At 41.8% G+C, this 18,819-nt stretch overlaps 1 protein-coding gene across 1 annotated transcript in view; it reads left to right on the top strand.

Moving 5' to 3' along the window:
* The window catches only part of LOC137658555 (putative helicase mov-10-B.1), a 186,101-nt gene that overhangs the window by 119,684 nt on the left and 47,598 nt on the right, over positions 1 to 18,819 (top strand). Inside the window, exons 12-16 of the mRNA XM_068393440.1 lie at positions 4,640 to 4,807; positions 5,128 to 5,275; positions 8,700 to 8,836; positions 13,161 to 13,283; positions 13,752 to 13,966. Of these exons, the coding sequence (XP_068249541.1) occupies positions 4,640 to 4,807; positions 5,128 to 5,275; positions 8,700 to 8,836; positions 13,161 to 13,283; positions 13,752 to 13,966 (791 nt within the window). The remainder of the gene's footprint in view (positions 1 to 4,639; positions 4,808 to 5,127; positions 5,276 to 8,699; positions 8,837 to 13,160; positions 13,284 to 13,751; positions 13,967 to 18,819) is intronic.

Here is an 18,819-nt window from a genome sequence, read left to right as displayed (position 1 = left end):
AAAATTTCCCCATATTCTTTCTTTGTAATAGCCCTGCTCCTTTAGTGTAGTATTAGGAACATATGATGTTATATGGCAATAGTACCAGGTCTTTCAGTTTTTTTATCTCCAAGTTCAAGTGCATAACTTCACTTCAGATTGTGATTGTGTTTTTTGGAAGTTTTATAGAAATTCTTTATAAATATTATAGCAATGGGTATTGATTTTTATAGTAAAGGGAATTTCTTCTGGCCTCTATGCCTTCTTGTGAGGACTTTTTGATGGCTGTATTGCTGGGTGATAATGGTCCTCATTCTCGTTCTGTCATGTACTAGGGGCAAAAGTGTGATTTGAGTAACTGTTGTAAGTATATAGTTCCCTCTCAGCTCTGCTTTTGAAGGGTTATTTTCTGTTAGTATCTGTTCTCATTAAAAAAAAAATGTCAAATGTAATTCAGGGAAAAAGCCAGAGAAGACCAGGCTACTTTATTATTATTATTATTATTATTATTATTATTATTATTATTATTGTTGTAAATTATTTATTATTTACTACTACTACTACTACTACTACTACTACTACTACTACTACTACTACTACTACTACTACTACTACTACTACTTGCTAAGCTACAACCCTAGTTGGAAAAGCAGGATGCTATAAGCCCAGGGCTTCAACAGGGAAATTAGCCCAGTGAGGAAAGGAAACAAGGAAAAATAAGATATTTTAAGAACAGTAATAACATTAAAGTAAATATTTTCTATATAAACTATAAAACTTTAACAAAACAAGAAGAAGAGAAATTAGATAGAAGTGTGCCCGAATGTACCCTCAAGCAAGAGAACTCTGAGAAATGAGGTTGCTGATTTCACGCTGGCTATTACCAAAGAGCAATTTTTATTAATAAGCCTTATAAACATTTTATTGAAAACCAGTTAGCCCTTAGCCATAGACAGCAATCCTCGCCTAACCTGGCCTGGTTTGAATCATAGGCTGTCCTTAAGAATCTGGCTAGTGGTTTTAGTGTACCACTCAATAAAGGTTCTGTTAGTGCACAGCGCATTATATAGTTGGTAGCCTCTCCTTTAGTCTATCTCTTTCAGATTACTTCAGGCCCTTCTGTTGCAAAACCTTTACATTTCTGTGATCTGGTCAACTATTTACAACCAGTGGATTCTGCAGTAGAATACCGCCTGGCAGGGTGGATCCTATTATCCATCCGTCCCCTGAAGTCAGCGCTCATAAACAACCTTTCATTACATTTCTTAACAAAGCAACATATCGAGTGGTTCCTGTGGACCATGATTTACAGTTATTAAAGTCCCCCATAAAAGCTTTGGTTGGAGCTGAGAAATGGTTGCTCCATGTTTCAGTTTGCAGTAGGGATCAGCCTTGTATGGGTTCAGCCACTTGCTCATCTCTATATTTCTCAATATTGTTAAGGTGGTGAGTATTATCTTTACTGCCAAAACAAGTTCTTTTCCTGGCTTAGGCTCAAAGGGTAATAAACAACCGGGAAGGCTTGATGCTTCCAGTTTGGAAGATTTTTTGGAGCCCGATCGGGAAGCTGAGGGAACAAGAAGAGATAGAAAGAATCGAGTGAGAAATCTCCATTTCAGTTTTTGAGAAAGCTTACCGCAGAAATGTATGTAAATAGATTGGTCCAGTGAGTGCTAATGATTCTTATTTTATTATTTCATCATTTGCTGCTGCTTCTAAGATGACCTATAGTCCAAAGAGTTTTTTAATTTTTCACAGAGTTGATGAGTTGCTGTCCCAGGTGGAAAGTAAGACTACTAGTTTACCTCCCATCTTATTTTTTTTTTTTCCATAATTAGCTCATTTTCTGGTTCTTTTGATTCCATTATGAATGTGAACAAAAGGAAATTCTTGAATGTAGGTTTTTCAAGTTTATGGACTAAAGAAATGTGTTCTCTTGGCAAAAGAATATGGAGTATAGCTTAAGTTTTATCTTTTGCGGAGACTAAAATGGGTTCTTTTGACTAATGACAGAAAAGTTTGCAAATCATCTTGATCGTAAATTTATTTTAGATTATTTAACCTGTTAAGCTGAAACTATTTTGGATAGGTCTCTCCAGGCTACTGCAGTGTTTGTGAACTATATTTTGGTCCATATTAGAAAAAAATAGTATTCATAATGTTGTAGTTCAGGTAGCCTCCAGAACCCAAGTTATTTTCCAAGGTCAATTTCACGAAGACCTGCGTTTTCTCCCCACCGTTCAGTGGCTACTTCAAAGAAATTTTTGTTGCTATCACTCCTAAAGGTTCTTTACTGAATAGTGTTAGGCCTTCGGGGTTTTACTCCAGCAGACATTCTAATGCAATGCCAACAGGACTTGTCAGTCTTATAGAAAAACGTAATGATGGGGATCCCTAGAGGTCCTAATGGGAAGACTCCCATTTTCATCAGGTTTGAAAAACTTATCACAATCCTTGGTTCCTATCTGTGTTAAAGGAATAATTTTGAATTCCTCTGACCTCAAGTCCTCCTATGTTTAAGGGACACCTTCCATTTCCAACATATCTAAAAAAAAAAATTTAACTGAAGCTGATCGTTTTAATTTAGAGATTATAAAACTTCTAGAAAAGAATGGGATGGACAATGTTTTAGATACCTCCCCAGCGTTTTATCAGAGGTTGCTCCTAGTAGACTTCCCATGGTGTTTTTGGTGGGATCAGAGGCCAGTTTGGATGTGTCTGTTCTGAACAGGTATTCAGTCCTCACCAAGTTTTCTCTGGAAATGCCTACAAAAGTCCGTGAGGATAGATGGGGAATGTTTGAAAGCTTGACATTTACTTTCTGATTCCTATTCATCTCTAATCAATGAACTATTCAAAGATTTACTCCTTTAAATGCCTTCAATCTTAAGTATTCACCAAGATGATATGGTCCCTTCTTGAAATGACTGAAGTTACAGGACACCAAATTGTGTTGTACTCCGATGTTTGGGTACTTTTGAATGTATCTTAGGAAAAAATTCATGTTCAGCAACTTTGGTTACTCGGGTTATTGAGAGTTGGGAAAAAGATTCAGGTTCAGGAACTTTGGTTACTCGTGTTATTGAGGGTTGGGAAAAAGATTCAGGTTCAGGAACTTTGGTTACTCGTGTTATTGAGGGTTGGGAAAAAGATTCAGGTTCAGGAACTTTGGTTACTCGGGTTAATGAGAAGGTTAGGAAAAAGATTCTTGTTCAGGAACTTTTACTCGAGTTAATGAGGTTATGAAAAAGATTCAGGTTCAGTAACTTTAGTTACTCAGGTTATTGAGAAGGTTAGGAAAAAGATTCTGGTACAGCAACTTTGGTTACTCAGGTTATTGAAAAGGTTAGGATTTCTGATCCTCATGAATAAGTCTTCTGATTCCTACTCGAAGGACTATATTTTGGGTATGATAGTAGCAATAATTCCTTTTCGGGATTTTCCATTGGAAAAGAGGATTTAGTCCATCATTCTGTTAATTAAGAAGTTCAAGTAGATGAAAGTATTGTCAGTTTTGATGCAGATAAGGTGACTGAGGACCATGGCATATCAAGAGAAGTTTATTTATGAGTTGCCTTAAGATGAGGTAATTCCAGTTCTATTCCATTGTCATTGGAATAAAATATCTGATCTGAAAATGGCTTTTGTTCCATTTATGTAGAACTAATTACTACTGGTGAAATAGTGGGATGGTCCTTGTCAATTGGTTTCAAGTATCTTGTAGCGATGTAAGGTTTTAGGGCATATTCGCATTTACTGAGGCTTTCCAAAAAAGGGAGGGGAGTGACTCATTTTTTTCAATTTCATAGAGTTGGTTGAAGTAAGAATCATTTTTTTCAATTTCATAGAGTTGGTTGAAGTAAGAATCATTTTTTTCAATTTCATAGAGTTGGTTGAAGTAAGAATCAGTGCTACATATCTGTAGCCTGGAACTCTAGGCAGTGCTCAAGAATCTCTGGTGATGGGGACGTTTATGGCGGTGTATTCAGACAGCACAGGCTTACATTTACAAACAAAGGGGAACCTGGACGGAATCTCTGTTTTGGATAACAAAGTTCTCTTATCTTTGACAATGTTGAGGAGAATAAATCTTCTACCTTAGTTTATTCTGGGGAACTTTTTAGAAGATCAGTTAAACAGGAAACAACAGATTCTTCTAAATAAACTTCTTTTTGCATCCTTTAATGTGTCCAGAGATTTGGAATTGGTGTGGAAGACCAATGTCTTACCCTTGTCATTTGGATTAAAACTACTGCTTTTCGTATGCTTCTTACTTTATCTTACTTCTTTATATGAATGAACTGGATGTATTTTCTGAGCGATAAAGATGTACTGCACTCCAGTTCCAGATCCATTAGCACGAAAGGTGAAGGTTTGTCACAGGACTGGTTGAATCTCGATCTATATGTTTCTCCTTTGTTCTTAATGATTTGGGCAGTGGTAGTCAAGTTCAGTGCTACATCAAACAATAGGATGACTAAGCAAGAATTGTTTACAGATCTGTGGCTTTAGCTACTGAAGTGTCGAAAGAGGGTTGCCTCACAAGACCAATCTTCTCTGCTGTTGCATGAAATACTTCCACTTTGGATTAATTTAGAAATGTTAATTATAATTTAGTACAGTACTCAAGGCAAACTGTTAACATAATGTTCTTTTTCAGATTTATGAAGACATTCATTGACAACATGAAAGTCAGCGTAGAATTTACTTTCAACCGTCATCCATTGCGTGTAAGTCATCGAGCCGTTGTCCTTGCAAAAGAACTCTCGTTATCCAATTTGTTGTTTCCTGTTGCGCCCAGCACATCACCACCTACAGCTGAGATATTGTAAGTAGCTCAAGTTGATTATTACACATTTATTCTTATAATTTTTAATTGTTTTCATAACACTTTCTCATTCTGAGTTTTGGGCATTTGATTAGGTTTAAGAAATGTAAGAATTTTGACCTATTTTAGAACATTAGTATGTCTGTAAATCAATATACAGCTTTAGAGAAATATTTAAAGTTTAAACAGACAAGTAGGTGTATAATATATTTCAAATTTGTTAACATAGAATTTGCAGATGATGAATAATCCAGTTTAAAGTAAGAAACATTATGAAAATACTTTTTTTCACATGTTGACATACTGAGTTGCTTTATCAGGCCATTCAATCGTAAAATCCAAGAGAATAAGCAGCAAATGGAGGCAGTTTGTAACATTCTTGCTGGGACATCAAAACCAGCCCCATATGTCATTTTTGGACCTCCAGGAACGGGAAAGACAGTCACTGTTGTGGAAGCTATCAAGCAGGTAGGTGTGCATGTCTGGACCAAAGGCTATATTTGGGTATATTTGTATTTTCTTGCATATATATTTTGTTGTAAAGGTTCAATCATTTTATTCAAAATATGTTAAAAGTAACAAGACTAACGTTGAAGCCAGACTATCATAATATATTCATCATAGTTTGAGCAATATTTTGTCATTTTCACAATATGAAGAATGCTAAATTTTGGCAATGGGGAACTGCTGATTAAGTTTTGGTTTTGCAAAAGGCCACTAATTCTAGATAATGTTAAAGAGCCACTAAAGTGAAAATTGTGCCTCTTTTTGCCTTTGCCTTCAGGTGATCTCGGTCCAGCCTGGAAGGTCTTACATAGGCCTGGATAATCAGGGTGACTTAGCTGTCTTGTATTCCAGGAAAGCCTGAAGGAATCAGCTTTTCTTTTACAGGTATTCCCTTAACATCTTGACAGAACACTGTTACAAGTCCCCATCTTTTGCTGCTTGTTGATCCTAGATACTGAAAGGGAGAGACATGATACTCGATGGACCAGACCTTCATGTTTTGGTCATAAATCCTGGGCAAAAGATTCAGTAGTCCAATCCTCCTTGTGGGTAGTGATGTCTGACAGGCCAAGACCAGCAAGAACTCAGTACATAAAGGAGATATTTATTTTAATGTTGTTACTCTTCTTAAAATATTTTATTTTTCCTTGTTTCCTTTCCTCACTGGGCTATTTTCCCTGTTGAAGCCCCTGGGCTTATAGCATATTGCTTTTCCAACTAGGGTTGTAGCTTAGCAAGTAATAATGATAATAATCATAAATAGATACCATGTGAAGAGGCAGGTACGGATGTCTGGTTACACCAAGCAAACTTTGACCACTTTCCCTGGTACATGAAATATAGTTGCAGATCTTCTACATGGTGTGACAAAAAATGAAAATAAAAACCCTTTGAGGCCAAGCTTGATAGTCTTCATCTATAAAGATTGAAAGCCTCTAGCCTCTCATGAAATCTATAGATAATGTGGGTGTCTCAAGAGTCTCCTTCATAGGGGCAACCCTGTAGGAGGGTAGTGCTGTTAGTGTACCTCATGCATGCTCTGTTGTCATTATTAAAAGGTCCTAGCAGTGTCCCTTTGGCTCTTAACTGCGCTCCCACATCCATTCTTCTATTTTACTATCTAGCCTCTTAATTTCTGCATTATGGCTCAATTGTTGTGGCATGCCCCAGTTACACCCCATGAATGGCCTCCATGACCCCAAATATAAACATCCATAAGGGAAAGGCTTTTGTAATATCTGTTGGTAGGTTTGGTAAGTCCTCAAGCTACTGCTGGGTCCAGGGTAATGAGCTTCATGCAAGCTTTGCAGGCTGATCTAACCTTTTCAGGTGGTAGCCTGTAATTTTAGGAAGCTATTAAGAGGTTTACCATTGGGGTTGTTTCCCACTCCTACATAGGGCCTTGCAGCAGACTTCTTCATTGATAGGTTCACTTTAACAGAAGTTTCTGGGTCCTCCAGCTTAAATGATGATCTTTGTATATTTGTTACCCTCGTTTTTTCCTCTCATCTGATTGCACTGCCACTTGACACAGGTCTTCTGAGTGGGTACTCCCCTGGTCTTATCAATCACCAAGCGTTCAACTCCTCCCATCCTGGAGAGGGAAGAGGCAAAGAATGAGCGGGGTTTATGTTCATCGAGGCAAAACCTGCAGAAGAAGGGGAATGCCTGTGGGAAAAAATCTTAAATGGGAAGTCATTGAGAGAGGGCTCTATTCTAATCTTGTAGTCTTAAATTCCAAGCGGGGCAGTATGTACTCTTAGCGCTAATCTTGGGATGGGAAGAAGGGCTGGGTATTTTCAGCTGAAAAAGGGGAGGAGGATTCATCCAAGGAGTTCGTGGCTGTCCCAAGTAACGTACGAATGGAGACGTTACGAACTTGTGCCATCAGGTCCTGCACTGGTGTTTGCTTATCTGTGGAGGATTCCTGTCATCAAAGGAGAGTTTTATACTCCTATTTATGTATTCTTTGAACCCCCAGATCTTATTTTTCTTGGAAACTATTAGAGGGTAATGCTTGATAGTAGTAAGTCTCATATGAATGACTTGGGAAATTCTTATGCTGATCATCAGATAAGAGCAACCCTGCTTGGGAGGAAGAAGGCATCTGATGGGGCAAGAGGGGTTAAGAGAGAGGCCATGATCAGAGCCGCTGTGATTGAAGTCCTCCAGAGAGAGAAGTAATATTGGATGAGGCTGTAACCAGTTGTGCAGCTCAAGACTTTATGAAGCGTAGCTCCTATATCGTTACAAATTATTGCCTCCAATTTGAAAGCAGATTCTACAAACTATGAGGCTGAGCCAAGAGTAGGGAAGACAATCGAGCACAAGATATAGTGGGTTAGTCAATAGTGTATGCTGTAGTCCGTGTGAAGAGGATTTATCCTTTTCTTGGAAAGGGAGGTAGAGGGAGAGACGAGCCAAGGAACAGGAGTCCACATGATAGAAGCAGTTCTTGGTATAAGAGTTGCTGCTGAAGAGCACTCAATCTACACATTACCTACACCATTGATCCTGGACGGGTAGTCTTCTTGATTTATAGAAAAGGCTCCACTCTTCCCTAAGCTCATGAAGTGCACAGATGAGAACTGAGTAGACTCATATGTAGACGAACATATGGATGCTTATTCTGATGCTTTTCTGATTGGTCACTAAGAGCCTTGGGCTAATCCCTTCAAGTAAATCGCCATGCTGACCTGGCTATCTCATCCTGCCGCTCTATCCTGTTGTTAGGTAAGGTCACACAAGGACAGAGCACTGTTATTAAGAGAAAAAAAAACCAAAGGAAAACAGAGCTATTGCGACCAAAATAACCACAATTTTGAATTATGTATGAAACTATTGAGAAATATTACTCAAAACAGAGAAACAAGCTCTTTTTATGGTAAAGTGTGGAATCCAATTACATTATAGAAAAGCTCCTTAGGATAACTGAAAAGATTATTACAGTTTTTTTTTCTAAATTGCTCCCAAAAAATCTTAAATAGAAGTTCATGTAATCATTAGTGAAACACATGTAAAAATGCAGATTATGGTACAAAGCATAGTAGTATAGAATACTACAAGCTGCATATTGTGTTTTTCGTAAGTCTTGACTTGCACATTGCAATGAGGCAGCCCCGGTGTGGTAGCGGCGGTCATTTTGACCTTTTATGATGTGACTGAACACCATTTCTTTATAGTTAAGGAAATATCTGTTAAATCTAGTTTGAAACTATAAGAAATTATATAAGTAAAAATCTTATAAGATTTTTATTTAGACATTATTAAAAACTGTTATGTAAATTTTCAATATCTTAAAATATGCCCCAAATGATCCTCTAGTGATTCTGTTGGTTTCCAGTATTTTATTTACAGTAATATATATATTTTTGTTTATTTATAGGTTCATAGACGGCAACCCAACAGTAGAGTCTTGGCTGCTGCACCATCAAATTCTGCTGTTGATCTTATGGCAAAAAGGTTATTAGAACATGTCCCTAAAGCGCAGGTGCTGCGAATGCATGCCCAGTCTCGAGTTTTGTAAGTATTTCGTTACATGTGACTTATGTATGCTCGTGTCTTAGATTTATAGTTTTTAAAAAGGATTAAATTATGTCAAGAAAAGGTAGAGCTCTGTGATAGATTTAAGATGGTAATGTATTTCAATTGGAGGTGATTGGAGTACGGCTGATGATGAAGACTGAGAAATTATACTTGAATGTGATATAAGTTTCCCACAAGAATGTTGAGCAAGGAAAAACTTAGAAATTAATTATGAAATCTATTTTAAATGTAATTGACTGAGTGAGTGGTATAGTTTCATATTTAGTTGTTGAAACTTGAGGAGGGTTTTCTCCCCATAAGGGCTGCTCATGAATGGCAGAGGCAAGGGACAGTGACATTGCCCTAACAAGCAGGACAATGCCCTGACCATATTACATATGATCTGCACCCAAGCCCCCTCGCCACCCAAGTTACGACCAGGGAGGGCCAGGCAATGGCTGCTGATAACTCAGCACATAGACCTATAAACTCCCTCAAACCCCTCTCCTCCTTAGCTCACAAGGATGGTGAGGTTGCAGCGACCATAGGAACTATCGAGTTTGAGCCCCGGCGTTTACCAGCCAGGGACGTTACCACTTAGGCCACCACAACCCTAAGTAAAATTATTGGAATAAGTGTTAAAACTTTTAAAAAACGCGTAGGAAATTTGGGATCATCCAATCCAACTATGATTTATTCACATAAATGGCAACTTTCTTGTTAAATTACCTGAGTTATTTCTTATACATGGGGTAAGAGTGGCAAATGGAAGAGTGGTAGAAAGGGCGTTAATGGATTATGTGTTGATAACTAAAAGAATGTTTGGAAGATTGAAAGACATGCACGTGTTTAGGGGTATGGCTAACGGTATGTCTGATAATTTTTTAGTGGAAGGAAAATTAGTTATAGCAAAAGAGTGGGGGAATAGAGTAGGTGGATGTAAAAGGGAGCTAGTGAGGGTTAAAGAGCTAATAAAACCGCAGGTAAAAAGTAAATATCAAGAAAGGTTAAAAATGGCATATGACGAAGTGAAAGTAAGAGAAACTGGTAATTTAGAGGAGTGGAAGTTAGTGAAAGAAAATTTTGTTGGGATTGCAAGTGACGTGTGTGGCAAGAAGTTTGTAGGAGGCAGCATGAGGAAGGGCAGTGAATGGTGGAATGAAGAAGTGAGGGTAAAAGTGGAAGAGAAAAAGAGGGCTTTTGAAGAATGGCTGCAGAGTAATAGTGTAGAGAAGTATGAAAGATATAGAGAGAAAAATGTGGAAGTAAAGCGCAAGGTAAGTGAGGAAAAGAGGGCAGCTGACCTGAGGTGGGGTCAGGGATTGGGTCATTCATATAAAGAGAATAAGAAGTTTTGAAAAGAAGTGAAGAGAGTAAGGAAGGCTGATTCAAGAATTGAAGAGACAGTGAAAGATGGTAATGGAAGGTTGTTAGAAGGAGAGCAGGCAAGGAAAAGGTGGGCGGAGTATTTTGAAAGTTTACTGAATGTTGAGGATAATAGAGAGGCAGATATAATTGCTGTTGCAGGTGTTGAGGTGCCAGTGATGGGAGATGAGAATGAGAGAGAGATTACAAGAGAGGAAATGAGGAAAGCACTAGATGAAACGAGAGTAGGAAAAGCATCTGGTATGGATGGTGTGAGAGCTGAGATGTTGAGGGAAGGGGGTGTGACTGTACCTGAAAGGTTGGTGAGATTGTTTAATATGTGTTTTGTGTTGTCAGTGGTACCAGTAGATTGGCTTTGTGTGTGTATTGTACCACTATATAAGGGTAAGGGGGGTAAGGGAGATGTGCATGAGTGTTGTAATTCAAGGGGTATTAGTTTGTTGAGTGTAATTGGAAAAGTGCATAGTAGAGTACTGATTAATTGGATTAAGGATAAAACAGAGAATGCAATCATAGGCATCTTACACACGAGGACACTAGTGTCCGCCTCCGGTGCTGGACACTAGTGTCCTTGCTCAAGACACCGCCTGGCAAGTAGTGAGCCACTCACACACCTCAGTCGGGGTTTCTCTTCAAAATCAGGAATGAGTTTCACCATTATTGCATTCCAGCAGTTCTGCTTTTCTATCTTATTTGCATATTCCTCACAAGATGGGTCCCATAGTGCTGGTAATTTTTCTATTTCACGAATGAGGTCCTCCGTGTTCAGCTTCTCCTCTACCTTCTTCGAAATTGTCCTTGATAGGCCGTCTCCTTCCATCATGGGATGATGGTGAGTGTCAAACTGAGCATGAGAAGCTGGATAGTGGGCAGCGGTGGCGGACACTGGTTGGCTACGTGTGAAAGCTTCCATTTAAAACAATGCTTTGCAGTGAGTGGCGGCAACCGTCAGTGTCCGCTACGTGTTGCGGGAGCGAGAAACCGAAATATCTGTTGCCCGGAAGTTGTCTGCTTGGGACACTGCTGTTGCCTCGTGTGAAAGGCTTCATTTGATAATATGGGAGGCAACTAGTGTCCGACACTGGTGGCGGACACTAGTGTCCTCGGTGTAAGGGCTCTTAGAAGTACAGGGTGGTTTTAGAAGTGGCAGGGGTTATATGAATCAGATTTTTACAGTTAGGCAGATATGCGAGAAATATTTAGCAAAAGTTAAGGATGTGTATGTTGCATTTATGGATATGGAGAAAGCTTATGATAGAGCTGATAGGGAAGCAATGAGGAATGTGATGAGGTCATATGGAGTTGGTGGAAGGTTGTTGCAAGCAGTAAAAAGTTTCTACAAAGGTAGTAAAGCATGTGTTAGGATAGGAAATGAAGTGAGCGATTGGTTTCCGGTGAGAGTGGGGCTGGGACAGGGATGTGTGATGTCGCCGTGGTTGTTTAACTTGTATGTTGATGGAGTGGTGAGAGAGATGAATGCTCGAGTGCTTGGACAAGGATTGAAACTGGTAGACGAGAATGACCATGAATGGGAGGTAAATCAGTTGTTGTTTGCGGATGATACTGTACTGGTTGCAGACGTGGAAGAGAAGTTTGGCCGATTAGTGACAGAATTTGGAAGGGTGTGTGAGAGAAGGAAGTTGAGAGTTAATGTTGGTAAGAGTAAGGTTATGAGATGTATGAGAAGGGAAGGTGGTGTGAGGTATAATGTCATGTTGAATGAGAGTTACTCGAAGAGGTGGATCAGTTTAAGTACTTGGGGTCTGTTGTTGCAGCAAATGGTGGAGTGGAAACAGGTATACGTCAGAGAGTGAATGAAGGATGCAAAGTGTTGGGGGCAGTTAAGGGAGTAGTAAAAAATATAGGGTTTGGCATGAATGTAAAGAGAATTCTGTATGAGAAAGTGATTGTGGGGAATGAAAGTGACGGAGAGAGAGAAATTGAATGTGTTTGAGATGAAGTGTCTAAAGAATATGGCTGGTGTATCTCGAGTAGATAGGGTTAGGAACGAAGTAGTGAGGGTGAGAACGGGTGAAAGAAATGAGTTAGCAGCTAGAGTGGATATGAATGTGTTGAGGTGGTTTGCCCATGTTGAGAGAATGGAAAATGGTTGTCTGCTAAAGAAGGTGATGAATGCAAGAATTTATGGGAGAAGTACAAGAGGAAGGCCAAGGGTTGGGTGGATGAATGGAGTGAAGGAAGCTCTGGGTGATAGGAGGATAGATGTGAGAGAGGCAAGAGAGCGTGCTAGAAATAGGAATGAATGGCGAGCGATTGTGACGCAGTTCCGGTAGGCCCTGCTGCTTCCTCCGGTGCCTTAGATGACCGCGGAGGTAGCAGCAGTAGGGGATTCAGTGTTATGAAACTTCATCTGTGGTGGATAACGGGGGAGGGTGGGCTGTGGCACCCTAGCAGTACTAGCTGAACTCGGTTGAGTCCCTTGTTAGGCTGGAATGAATGTAGAGAGGAGAGGTCCCCTTTTTTTGTTTCATTGTTTGATGTCGGCTACCCCCCAAAATTGGGGGAAGTGCCTTGGTATATGTATGTATGTATTTCTTATTGAATAATGATTATGCTTTGTAGTTCCACTTTTTGTATTGTACCCCTGTTACGGGCCTGCTTTCCCATTGATAATGACATTTGTAGGTACACATATTCTATTATACAATTTGCCTTGTACCTTAGTAGGTTTTAAGAGTTCTCTTATTTTCTTTGGAATTTAACGTTGATAATGAATGTAATAAAGTTTTGGAGCTTGTTTTTACTATTAAGAAATTAATAACAACATATGAGAACATCAATACAGTCATTGGGCACAGAAGTACATATATTGCATAACTATGATTAGGACTTCCATTTTTGGTAACAGGTTTATTAAAAGGTATAAAAAATATTGGGTTTAAGCATATAAAACTTAATATGATTTTCCTTTCAGTAACTCCATTCCCAAAGACCTTTTGGAAATTTCTAATGTGGATAATGGCTCGGTTTACAACATGGATGATGAAGAATTTAAGGGATATCGTATCATTTTGTGCACATTTGTAACTGCTGCCAGGTAAGAAATACCCAACTGATATTTGTATTTCCATGGCTGTATTTATAACACTATTGGAATAGGGTAAATTACTTTCATGTATAACTTGAGACAACACCTGTACTTTACACATGTTTTCTTAATAGGTTAAAAAATTACTTAGTTACATTATAAACTATGTACAGTAGTATGATTGCTTATTCTGTTCCTTTAGTTTCATAAGCCAAAATAAAACTTATGAAAGTAGCTTGTTTTGAGATTTAGATATGAGAACTATTAACGAAATGTAGGTTCTGAATGGGATAGACACAACACCTATTATTTACATGTAAATGTCTTATGATATAATTGTCATGATTTTAACTTTCGTTTTTCATAACTCAAATACTTTAAACCTCTTGTTTGGTTTTATTTAGACAATTACGTAGTCATGCGGTGAGTTTGAGTGTTTTATGAAACCTTTGCATGCTGTATTTTCTTTAATTGCAGGATTGCATCTGCCTCATTCCCACCAGGACACATAACTCATGTATTCTTGGATGAGTGTGGACATTCTATGGAACCAGAATGCATTGCAGCTTTGGCAGGTATAATTGAAAATGATGGTCAGGTTGTGCTTGCGGGCGATCCTTATCAATTAGGTCCTGTCATAAGGAATCAGCAGTGCTTTTCAAATGGAAAGTTTTTCGGCAATAATGGTTTAGGTAAGGAAAATCAGATAACACAATATGTAGTAATTTCTGACTATGATAAGAAAATCAACATTTACTACAATTCTCTATGTTGAATTTTGCATTAAAGATTATTCCCTTTATTCTAATAAGATATTGTACTGTATTGGGAACAAAATGGAATTTACATGGTACATATTACAGTTCTAATATTGATATCTTAAACTTTAATTTTCAAATAAAAAGATTGAACCATTAACCACTTAGGTGGTAGATTATGAAAGGATCACACCTTTAACTTTTATGATGATCCTCCCCTTATCTATACAGTAGCACCTTGTTTGATGGCTTTGATTTGTTCTGGGAGCGAATTAGCAACCTAAAATGCTCGTATCCTAAAACAAATTTTTCTGAAAGAATTTAAGTAAATTCACATATACTCATTTTTATAGGTTTTGTAATGATAATTATTGTACAAATTATATCCCCTAATGTCAGAAAGAAATGAAAATTATTGACAATTTAGCTTTGAAAAGAGTTTGGCTTGTGGGAGGGAGGGCTTACTGTATGGAAGGATAATATCCCTTCATATGACATTCTTATGAAATATCGTGAGTTCCCTCTCTCTTGAAGACATTCACTATCACTAATTGTTCCAACACGGAGTACTTACCTTGAACTACTTTCTTAGAAGTATCTGGGATCTCCTCCCTAACTGACCAAGAATTTTGCGCAGTTCCCCCATCTCCGTTTTCCCTTGTCGGGTCCCTCAGTGGCGGATGGATACGTTCCCTGAAGCGACCAGGGTTCAGCGCGCGAGAGTGCGCTACTAGGTCTGTGTCGCCAGTAAGCATCTGGTCACGGCGTAGATAACATCTCGCCTCTCTCGCTCACATCCCGTCCGACCCACCATTGTGTTCCACGTGTTCCCTTTGTGCTTTCCCATTCACATCCCTCCTTGTGTTACTTGTGTTGATTGTGTATTCCCATATGGAATCCCAACGTCGGTGTCCCGGGCCCAAGGCCGGTAAGTCATGCGGGGCATGGCTTTCTTAGTCGAGCGTCGATCAGCACACGTTGTGCTCCTCGTATAGAGGCAGAGTGTGCTTGCCTGCCTCCACGTGTCCGGAGTGTGCGTCCTGGCCGGAGCTGCAGTGGACTTTATACGGAACAAAGAGGAAAAAGGTGTCAAAGCGGTCGCCTAGGAAGCCTGGTATCGGTTCGCCGTTGACGTCGCCGTCAGTTCCTTTCGGAGAGAGGTTCTCCTTCCCCTTCCCCTACCCAGGGTAGGGGACGAGGTAAGTCCGTTGTGGGGAAACAGCCCATTGCTGTTCCCCATGAGTCTGATGTCATTAATTCTAATTGCATTGTGCTTACGCAGACGAGTGGGGAGTCTGCTGTTGTGACGGAAGCGCTTTCCGTAGACGAGGTTCTGGTGCCCGCAGGACCCGTCTCGAGTGAAGACCCCGGTGTGGGGGAGGTCAGGAACAGCTCCTTCCCCCCCCATCGTGGCAGTGCTTTTCAGGAACAGCGGTTTCCGGGGGCGATCTAGACAGAGAAAGGCAAGCCACGTTCTCTTCGGACCCCGACTCCATTGTGTGGACGGCGCCAAGGACGCCCTTCAGGTCACCCATGCGGCAAGGAGAAGAGTTCTCTAGCTGGTTTGCCTCACGTGGGGCACTACGCATGCCTCCGGCGCCTTTGGTTGCTCTACCGCTTGACTTTATGGAACCCGTCACCCCGGTAGCACAATTGCAAGTCCCTAGGTTGGTGGCAGAAGACTCAGAGGACTCGGATAGCTCCTCTTCCTCTTCGTCTACCTCGGACGTTACCTCGTCCTCCAGCTCGTCATCGTCGGAAGAGAAGTCTAAGAGGAAGAAGTTGAGCTCGAACGCAGGCCCGTCGAGGAAGAAGGCCAAGGTTACGAGGAAGAAGAATAAGAAGATGAAGTCTTCCAGAAAGAAGTGGGCTAAAGTGGCTTTTCCCCCTTGCGGGTCGAACAGGGCTCTTGCCGCTCCAGTGCCTGCCTCAGTGGCCGCTGGAGCCGCTTCCGCGCCCTTGCCCAGTGTCTCTTCGGCTCCGTCCACACGTCGGATGCTGCCGTTGGCACACTAACTTTCCCTTGCCCGGCAAGTCACCAGCTTGATCCCTTCAGCGGAGGCAGCCGCTGGCTCGGCCCGGCAGCATTGTTCCCACACCCAAAGTCTCACCGGCTCCATCCAGGCATCGGATGCAGCCGCTGGCTCAGCAGGGCAGTTACTTTCCACGGATTCCCCCCGAGAGGGGGTAGACCCATGACGGCTACCTCCGCCTCGGCGGCTCCATCCGTGATGGAGACAGCCGCTCCATCGAGCCGGCCGGATGTCAGGGATACGGCTGCCCCCACGGATCCATCCGTGATCGAGGATACGAGGATACAGCCGACATGGAGGATCAAGTGGTAGAGGGCTCATTGGATACTGGTGAATGTTCTCCCGATGAAGTGTCCTCCTGCAGGAGGGTATTGGAACTGATCTGGCACCACCACAGGCTAGACGAGCCCAAACCGTCATCAGAGCAGGCCTGGCTTTCGGGTTTGGGAAGGATGGTGGATAACCCAGTACAACAGAAACCATCCTTGACCCTACCTTGGCTCCGGACGTTGCCCTGGGCATGGACCACGTCGACCGGTTTGTCTCGGGGCACAAGAACTCCCTCAGATCCCAAGGGTTCTTCAAGTTCCTGCCTGGACTGAGGACCCAGAAGAAGTTTTATGTGCCAGATGGACGGCCTGTGGGGCCTCGGACGTTGGAAGAAGCCGTCGCGACGCTAAGCCAGGGCAGTACAGATGACAAGAGCCTCACTGCCCCAGTGGTCTTCTCTCAGGCGGAGGCCGCTATGATGGAGGTCACATCGCAGGACATCATAAATGTGGCCTCCTGGCTGGACTGGTGGGCTTGCACTCTAGCAGGTTTCCGGCTCTCCCACGATCTCTCAGTGCTGGAGAATCAGGCTCTACTACATGAACTCATACGTTCGGGAGGCAAAGCCATGAAGTTCCTTACGTTCCAGTCCCTGACCCAGACGGCAAACTGGGTGTTAAGGAGGAGAGATACGGTTCTTAACAGGGTCCCCCGTAGACTCCCCGAACGGGAGGCGAAATTCCTGAGGAATGCTCCAGTGTGGGGTGAGACCCTGTTCCCCCTTCAGACAGTAGCAGAAACTATGGAGAGAGGGGGGAAACTTAAAGACTCGGCGGAGGCCAGACAGCCAACGGCAAGACGTTCTCCCCATAGGAGACCATATGCAGACGGGGCCTACCCACCTATGCCACCAGCTAGACAGGAGGCCCCCTCCCCTTCCTGACATCAGTCCTCGCGGCCCTCCCGCAGAAGTGGTGTCCCAACCCAGGCTTCCTTTAGGCAGAAATACACCGGCTCAAGACGAGGCCGCTCAAACCGTCTCCCCAGAAGGAGATAGGAAGGGAGGCCCCCTACACCTTCCCACGCCACAGGAGGGGGGATGCCTCAAACACTATTGGTAAGCATGGCGGGACAATGGTGCGGACCCATGGTCCGTGACAGTCCTCAGAGAGGGATACAGGATTCCCTTCCTGACAGAGCCCCCTCTGATTCCCGAACATCGGGCGGAGTGGCTGGCCCCCATGGATCACAAGAAGAGAGCAGCCTTGCAGGAGGAGGTGTCAGCCATGTTGAACAAGGGAGCACTGCAACCCGTCCAGGAATCTTCCCCGGGGTTCTACAGCAGGCTTTTCCTGGTAGAGAAAGCTACGGGAGGTTGGAGACCAGTCATCGACCTCTCGGCCCTGAACAAGTTCATCAAGAAGACGTCCTTCAAGATGGACACGCCGAAGTCGGTACCGGCAGCCTTGAGAGAAGGGGATTTCATGATGTCCCTGGACCTCAAGGACGCCTACTTTCAGATCCCCGTACACCCCTCCAGCAGGAAGTTCCTCAGGGTGAAGTAGGGATCCCAGTCTACAGTTCAGGACTCTCTGCTTCGGCCTGTCAACGGCCCCTCAGGTGTTCACGAGGGTGTTCACCGTGGTATCAGCCTGGGCACACAAGCAGGGCATCAGGCTGATCAGGTATCTCGACGACTGGTTGCTGCTTTCAGCCTCACAGGCAGCCTTAAAGGAGCAGGGGGCAAAGCTGTTACAGTTCTGCAGAGAACTGATGGTTACCATCAATTTAGAGAAGTCCCAGTTAGTCCCCACCACCAAGATGACGTACCTAGGGATGGTCCTGGACTCCCAGTTAGCAAGGGCATTCCCCTCTCAAGAGAGGCTGGACAATCTGGATCATGTTATACGACCATTCCTAAAAAATGCACCAATGAGAGCCAAGGATTGGCAGAGGCTCGTGGGCCACCTGGTCTCGCTGGAGAAGCTAGTTCCTCAGGGGAGGCTTAAGGGTATCGGAGGGGTGGTTAATTTTGAGTGAGGGTGTTGAATCTTGCACAGTTATTACCTCTAGTTATAAGGAAGATTCACATCAAATTTCAGGTCAATTGAATGAAAACTTTTTTTATAAGAATATTTTTCTCTTAATAATAACGTTTTTTTCATGTTTTTTAGATTAGGTCTCCTTTCTTGTTTATTACTCAATATAAAAAAAAAGATACCAGCAGAAAGTTAAATTCCTACCAAATAAAATGGTGCGATAAAAAAATCTAATATACAATTTATGCTATTTTTAAACAAATTTTAGAAATGCAATAAGAAAATACCATAAAATTATGTATTTAAATGTTCGTAGTAAAAATTAAGAGAGAAAAGAAGAAAAATAGTCCTGGTGATGTGTCTTCTCACAATCTCTAATTAAATTTCTTTTTAGATTATAAAAATCCATTCATAAATAACAGAGTTATTCAAGTTTGAAAGTAGA

The sequence above is a fragment of the Palaemon carinicauda genome, chromosome 19 (assembly GCF_036898095.1).
Source record: "Palaemon carinicauda isolate YSFRI2023 chromosome 19, ASM3689809v2, whole genome shotgun sequence".
Taxonomy (NCBI): domain Eukaryota; kingdom Metazoa; phylum Arthropoda; class Malacostraca; order Decapoda; family Palaemonidae; genus Palaemon; species Palaemon carinicauda.
This window is presented reverse-complemented; position numbering and strand designations above follow the sequence as displayed.